The 8,441-nt window shown below is 25.5% G+C and overlaps 2 protein-coding genes across 2 annotated transcripts; both read right to left on the bottom strand.

Annotated features, from left to right (window-relative positions):
• Positions 1-759: 759 nt before the first annotated feature.
• On the bottom strand, positions 760-4,685 carry LOC112462631 (elongation of very long chain fatty acids protein 7-like; the record flags this gene model as incomplete). The annotated part of the gene is made up of 6 exons (XM_025028516.1): positions 4,444-4,685; positions 3,104-3,219; positions 2,069-2,262; positions 1,540-1,629; positions 1,356-1,412; positions 760-886 (listed from the first exon to the last, which is right to left on the bottom strand). Coding segments are annotated over exons 2-6 (535 nt in total), but the record flags the coding sequence as incomplete, so codon positions are not given.
• A 2,669-nt stretch (positions 4,686-7,354) lies between these two features.
• On the bottom strand, positions 7,355-8,417 carry LOC112462632 (elongation of very long chain fatty acids protein AAEL008004-like). The gene is made up of 2 exons (XM_025028517.1): positions 8,180-8,417; positions 7,355-7,798 (listed from the first exon to the last, which is right to left on the bottom strand). The coding sequence occupies exons 1-2, from the start codon at positions 8,264-8,266 to the stop codon at positions 7,640-7,642; spliced, it is 246 nt and encodes an 81-aa protein (XP_024884285.1). The 5' UTR covers positions 8,267-8,417; the 3' UTR covers positions 7,355-7,639.
• Between the last annotated feature and the right edge of the window lie 24 nt (positions 8,418-8,441).

The raw sequence follows: 8,441 nt of genomic DNA, 5'->3' as shown, positions 1-8,441 counted from the left end.
TTTGCTTCTTTCTCAAAACGAAAAATACCTTAAAAAGCAAAACATTTAAATATTAAATTTCTTCTTACACATTTTTACATCTTTTCTATAAAATTCTTTGCATAATTTTATTTAAATGTTTTCTTATATTTAAAATATCTGTTAATTGATATCTTAATTTGTAATGTTATTAATGATTTTTATTTTGAAGAGATATCAATGTCTATAAAACTGATAAATGTAATAATTAATAATAAAAAAAAATAAACTTAAAAAGACGTATGTGAGTAATAAAATTTTCATTAATTATATCGTTTATGATAAATTTAAGTATTACTTCTACATCAAAAATGTTTTTGTTTCAACTATTCGATATTTTTTATGCTTTATATTCTGATATTATGTCTGAAAAAGGTAAAATTTAAAAAAAGTTGTTCAATTTGTTAAAGGTAATGCGTACAATCGACAAATGCTTTTCCGATGACCGAGTTAGCAAAACGCTTTATTCACATTCCAAAATGTTTCGTTGCAATAGCTTTCATTGGGTAACTGAATAAAGACTAAACAATGGTTCCACTTTTAATCGATAACGAAAGCATGATATACGCTTCATTGTTTTCTTAAATCTTCGTGAGTTGGCTAACTCAAGCATTTTAATTTTTAACTAATCAATTAATTCAATTAATATTGTTATTTAATTAAATGTTCTGTACTTAGGGCCAAGTGCCACAATAAAATAATAACTGTACATAATGATGTAAACCACACAATTTAAAAAACTTATGATGACGCCTTGTTTACCGGGCAAGAACTTCAAGTAACACCACGAAGAGATGACCTTTAAAGTATGATGGTACACATGAAGAAAAGTAATCTGACTTTGCTTCTTTCTCAAAACAAAGAATACCTTGAAAAGCGAACATTAGAAGTTACATATTTTCTTTACAAAATTTCTTGTTTATTTTCAACTAAACGCTCTTTTTAATATTATAGAAAATAGTTATATAAAATAATTATTTATTAATTTTAATTTGATATATTATTAATGATTTTTATTATTTTAAAAAGATATTGAATATACTATTGATATTCTGTTTAAAGGAAAAAACATTAAACATTTTTTTCAATTTATTAGAAATAATGCGAACAATCTACGTATATTTTTCTGATGACGAGTTAGCAAAACGTTCTGTTTATCTTTCAAAATGTTTGTTTGCAATAATTTTCGTTAGTTAACTGTCGGAACAATGATATTACTTTTACAAGTCAATAATTAAAGAATGATATGTTTTTTGTATTAAATTTTTTATAAATTAATTAACTTAAACTTTAATTTTTAATTAATCAATTATTTTTGTCATTATAAATTTTCTTACCGTGTCCAGAAGTTCGGTAATTTTTGCGAAAAAATACCACCAAGCAAATTGTAACATCTGTACGAACGACATATACATGTATATAAGTAACATAGTGAAAAAATATATTTGCTATTTATTAAAAACTGTTAAAATTATTTAAATTAAATTCAATATTGTTAACAATTGCGAAAGAAATGCTTACCGCTATTCGTACGTTTTTTGGAGGTAATATATAATCTTGAGTATCATATCCATAAGCGGGAAACAAATATTTAATACCGATGTTCAATATCTAAAATCGACAAATGTTTTATATTGATGTTTTATATTGATTATTGTATATCTTAAAATATGTGTTAATGTAATAGTTTAGTCAAACTTCTTGTTATATTCTTACATGTATTAATCTTATATTTAATTTTGAATACCTACTTATATGTTGGTTAAAAAAAAGTTAATTAAACTTAAATAATTTTTATCAGAACATTTCAAGTTTAAATAATATTAAATATATAAATTATATAATTCTCAAGCTATTTAAACGTATAATTAATAAGTATTTATCTGAAATATCCTTTTGTGATATTTTAAATGGTTTATATGGCATTCTTCTGAACATATACTTAACATGAGAAAATGTAGAACGGAGTATTTATATGTCATGATTACGTTTTTTTATTCTTAATATTAAACACTGATAGAATAAATGTACTACAAAAAATTAAACTTACAAAACCTGTCAACCAAATAGTACTGAAGAGTACTTGGATAGCGTTATATAAGATCATCACGGTATTCAGCTGAAAGGCCGGCCGTTTTTCCATCATTTTTGGTCCAGCTTTTAAAACAAATATTAAATATGCGCCGACAATACATAACATAGGACCCGGAGATTCCATTAAAAACCAAGTATCTACCACTGGATCTGTCACAGAGAAAAACAATATAATTTATTTATTTTTGGCAAAATTTTTTAAAAGTAAAATGTGTTATTCTTATCTATACACATTTACGTATAATATATATGATAAAATATAAAGTAATAATTGCATAAATATTATTAGAAAATGCGTGAAAATAGCATTAAAATTCATCTGTGATAATAAATATTAAGCAGAATAGTTATCACATGTTTATCGTGTTAGTATTATGAATAAAGTATTATTATATGAAACGTAAAGATTATTCCTAAATCCTTTTACATGATGTGTCTGATAAAATGGATGTGCTTGGAACATGAGTATATTTATGTTTATTAATTTCCACGATAATTTACGCCAGTATATGTACGAGAGATGTCGTTTATAAAAATCATTCTAATGATGACAAACCTCTTAACATAACAAAATATTAGATAACAAGTTACCTCTGTCAAGTTTCACGTGCAATGCGTATATGATTGGTGATATCAGGTATATTTGCATTCATAAGAATACTTATTGATTCTTTCTTTATTTAGCATAAAACAAAGCAGTTAAGTTGTACGATTAATTATGTGATTGTAAGAATTATTCTTCTTAAGTGTGACAAAAAAATTTTGCCGCGTTGAATAAATACAATAGACATCGTTAATATATATGTACGACTGTATAAATCTATAAACAGCGTATTGTATTTTTGTTACATATAAACAAAAAATTCATTTTAAGTACATAATTTAGAACATTTTGTAAATTTCTGAGTTTATTTATAAAGAAAAATATTCTTTATAAATAGAAAAATACTCTCATGGTAGATTTTGTGCCATTTTGTTAAAAAGAACTTACCTCGAACATTTCTTAAGACTTCATTATAGTTGCTAATCATTTGTATGAGAGTTATGAGACTAGCCATGTTGATGATGTTTTATAAGAAATGGTTCTTGACTTATTTACCAGAAAGTCTGAAATATATCAATTTTGTTTATCACATTAAACAAATTATACTGTTGTAAAAAACAAGTAGTCGATGTAAATCCATCATAAATTTATATTCGCTTTGTTTTTGAAAAATCTTGATGCACATTCAATAAAAAAATCGTGCTGTTTTACTATTTTATAACATACCTATTATAATGTGTAACAAATAATATAAATTAAAAAGTTAAAATTAATACTTGATAAAATCCTAATAAATAAAAACAAAATAAATAAACAATACAATATAAGAAAGTCACTAAAATGAAAACTGAAATGCCAGAAACAATATGCGAAGTTATGTAACCGCAAATACTTAATTGCCCAACTAACTACAATATTCTTGTATAAAAAAAGATGACAAATATAAAAAAATAATAATTACCCGTTAATCATGGTCGATATTCATTCGTAAGGGAAGAAATAGCAGTACATTAAGGAAATAATGACAATTACCTGAGAGCCGTTCCTGATGTACGTACGTGCCAGTAAGATTTACGAAGACGTGTGTGTTAGCTAAACTGTTGGAATTGCATTTAAAATTTGATTCGCTCACTATTGGTTAGAGATCTTAAATCTAAATCATACGAGGATGTATACGTCATATGCATATAATGTTACATCCGGTTCTCTTTTATATAACTTTCATGTATATTCAATAAGTTATGTAAACTATAGATTTTCAGTATCTAAAAGGCAATAATTATATTGTATTAAAATAAAGCCTTGGAATATGTTTCCTCTGCCTATCTCAAGATTCACAGCTTGAATCTGATATCTCTGCTAATGAGCTCTTATGTTTATTTCTATCAATGGCCAAGTTTATACCCATCACTTGATATACGTATTAAATAGTAAATAACTAGTAAATAAGTCTGATTATTGGCTGATCAGTTCAAATATACTATTTGATACGCGTATTAAGAGATCGGTGTAAACTAGGCCAATGTAGATTAATTCGTAGCGAACACACTTTAACTTAAATGCTTAACTCAGCGACTTCAATCTTGGTTTAACTTACCTTTTCTAATTCTAAGAATTGGAAAAAGATAAAAGATAATTTTTCTAATTCTTAGAACTAGAAAAATATAAAAGGTAAGTTAAACCAACATTAAAATCAATTTACATTGGTAAAAAATAGACATTAGTAGGACATTATAGCTGACGTGCTATAAACTGAAAACTAAGTAACATCAAAATAAATAACTCACTTTGAATGATGACGTAAAGAAACTTTTATATCCGTTTCAAATCCGTATACGTCGATTATTTCAATTTCACCGGTTATCAATATCTTAGATATCAAATTAACGTTAAATCGACATCACCTTTCCGACTGGGTGTAGAGAACTGTCCTCTTCATTAAATTTTATTTTCGCAACAATTCACTTGGTAAGCAGAATTACAATACAACGCTGAGTTAACATTTAAGTTAAAGTGTGTTCGCTACGTATTACTAACGAGAACTGAAAAACTCAAATTGAAATAGATCTTCACATAGACAAAGCACAATACATTGTTAAAATAATGATAACCAAAGTCGATAGCACAATCGACCGATACCGGAAGTAATAATTAATGTGAAAGAAAAAAACTTAAAATTATTAAAAAAGATAAAAACAAGGTAATGATGGGTATGCGAAGAAGATAATCCATTTAGATAAAAGTAGGTTTTTTACTGCTATGTGGAAAATGTTTCAAGAGGAAAAATAGAGAAAGTCCTTTTCTTTTTTTCCATTAAAACGCAAAAGATAACATATTTCAATAAAAGTTAAACATGATATTATATAAGGCATTGCTTGTTAAAAAAAACTTTAGACATATTAATGATAGTAATATATACACATGATTTCTTAAGATCCTAAAATAGCAGTTGTGTAGCAGATAATATATATGGAAATGAAGAAGTTATATTCGTTATTTGCCTAAATATCTTAATTATGTTAATTTTACTAGCTGGTTACCCGGGCTTTGTTTGGGAGTCGTTTTTCTTCAAACAACTTCATTTGTGTTTCAATATCCTTAATCGAAAAAAATTTCTTTATCAGGCAATGGCTTATCATCAGGCAATTGCAAAAAATCCTTTATATTCATTTTTATTCAAATTTTATTATATTTATTTATTATTAATTAAATTATAATATTTCAAATTGCACAATATATTTTTTATTCAATACCGATTCCCAAAAAGATCGGTAACAAAAAACTATACACTCTATAGCACTCCTTGGAAAATTCTACCCTTATTTTATATACTTTTGGTAAAAATTCGGTCGAATAGTTTAAGAGTGTATAAAGACATACATCTGTATAGAACAATGAAGCTGTTTATAGGGAAAAATTACGTTTTCTCGTAACACGTGACGCGATCGCATCTTGAAGGAAATTCATACGGTGACACGCGAACGTTTCATACAATTACCTATTTACTTAAGCTTTGGCGCGCAATTCGTGAATGAACTAAGTGGCTGACACGACGCGACCTATTGTAAACATCACGAGTGATGCGTAGTTTAAACAAATATCAAGTCAGCATACTTAATCGGCTGCATGTTTCGATATGCTTGAAATATTCTTCTCAAATATTTCTACGTTTCATAAAACAAATGACGGCGGAATATTTAACGTTTTATGACGCAAATTCGCACATTGACAAATTATGTCTCTTATATTTTCTTACTCTCTGTCTCTTATATTTTCATTCTCTGTCTCTTATATTTTTAATTAATTTGAATAGACAGATTATTAGCACGTACTTATTAAGTGCGCCAGTATGAAAAACTGTTATATAAAATTTGTTGTACAAAATTGTTTTAATATATCCAATCAAAAATATAACATAATTGTGCATTGCAACATAAATGATGTTAATTTTCGTAAAAAGAATGTTTAGATGAATAATAAATGTTGTTTAACATTTCATAATTTTCAAAATGTTAGAAATATTTTTTAAAAATGTTGAAATTAGATAAATAAAAATAATGATTGAGACAGGGTTTTATTTCTGATTTTATTATTAATTATAACAACCACCCTCACTTGACGCATCAGCCGGGTCCGTAGCCGTCGGAGCTCTAAATTTTAAAACAAAAATATTTGTTGGACGTCAATCAATTTTTATAAAATTGGTAAAAAAATAAAAAAACAAATAGAACTCAAAGGCGGATAGGTGGAAGGACCCTAGGATATAAATCGGATCATGGCAACGTTGAGGGGAATACAATTATACTGTTACATGATAAACGTTTTAAAAATTAAACGGTTTTAACCCCATCAAGATAATAGCTACGTTTTTTTTAAGCTGTCTAATATGTTATGTTTCCTTAATTCTTTGATTGCAATACGCTACAATTATAAATCTTCCAACATAAGGTAGGACATAATTATATATATAATTATTATTACATAATTGTATATGTTGCATATAGGAAAGATATTTCCAAAAGAATTATATTTAATAAATAATATATCATACATACTTGACATATTATGTATCCATATTTTGTTGTTTTATGTAATTACAGACTATAGAAGCTGTACAATTTAAGCTAAAAATTGTATACATAATAATCCACATACATACACAATTTTGTTATATAATTCTACCTCAACGCTAATGACTCTTTCTCTTTTTTCAATATTAATCTATGTTAATTACTAAATTATTTATTAAATTTTTTACTTATATATTAAATCTAAGACTTCGATTAAGTTAAATCCTGCAATCAATTAACGATTTTAACCATATTTTCTTACATACTTAAATTAAAATTGAATTTTAAATCTGATATCTAATATAATTATAAAACATGTATCTGATAATAATTAAAAATGATCTTTTATAGCTAATTATATTTATATCTAATGTATAAATATTGGAACTTCTTATATCTTGACATAAATATAAAATCTAATAATATTATGGAAATTAATAATAGTATTAATAATAGTATTATGAAAATTGTAATTCCTAATATATTAATTGCAAATTATTTAAAAACAACTAAAAAAACTTTTAGTGTTGTATTAAGAGAAATATTTAGATATTGATGTCGACAAAAAGATTCGAATATTTGAAAGTGCAATTTAAAATTTTATAGATAGATATTTTAATTAAAACTCAAAAATAAGCTACATAGAGATTCTATAAATTATAAATCTCATTTTCTCTTTATTTACATATATCTATATGTACATCTATTTATTACACACTTTTGCTATCATTTTATTGTTAAAAAATTAATGACACAATTTGAACATTACTGCACACTTTGTAGACTGTAGCCACTTAGTTTCATGTTTCCGTAATAATATTATTATTATTATTTGTATAAAAAATTTAGTTATAAATAAATTTAAATTATTTTTTTGTATTTACTGATTGTTTGCAACATGTAACATTCATAATTAAGTTATTTTCTTTTTATATGCTTGACGATAAAAGTCACTAAATAGGTACATGAAGATTATTACGACTATTGTGAAGAAATAAGTTAGAGCTTTTGGTGTTCGACAATCCAAGATTAATGTTAGTACTAAGTAGACTAACATTAAAGCAAACTGCACCTGAAATTTAAAAGAATTTTAAGTATTAAATTTGTATAACGTTTCCACAATCTGTTTATTTAATTAAACAAATAATTAAAATAAAAATATATTAAACAAATTAAATAAGTGCTGTTAACGATATTAATGAAAAAGAACTAAGAAAAATGAAATAGACATTTATATGTATAATAAAATCTTATATCATTTCATATGTCTATTGCGCCAAAATTATTATGATAGAATATAATATAAAAATATTATACTTATAATATTTTTATGATTTATAAAAATACAAATCTTTAATTGGTTGTATTAGTAGATGGGCAAAAATTGATGTTAATAAAATATTAAAAAATCTGTAATAAAACTTTGACAGTTAATTATGTAAAAATTAATTACCAGCTGAATCCAAGTCATATATTTCTTCCACCAGAGATACTTTTTGTACTTAGGGCCAAGAGCCGCGATGAAATAATAACTGTACATAATAACATGGACCAATGAATTCAAGAAACCTATGATAACACCTTGTTCACCAGGCAGGAATTTCAAATAGCACCACGAGAAGACAGCCGTGATAGTATGATGGTAAACATGAAGAAAAGTAATCTGACTTTGCTTCTTTCTCAAAACGAAAAATACCTTAAAAAGCAAAACATTT

This window comes from Temnothorax curvispinosus, unplaced genomic scaffold (genome assembly GCF_003070985.1).
Source record: "Temnothorax curvispinosus isolate PA1 unplaced genomic scaffold, ASM307098v1 QBEX01012620.1, whole genome shotgun sequence".
NCBI classification, from domain to species: Eukaryota; Metazoa; Arthropoda; class Insecta; order Hymenoptera; family Formicidae; genus Temnothorax; species Temnothorax curvispinosus.
This window is presented reverse-complemented; position numbering and strand designations above follow the sequence as displayed.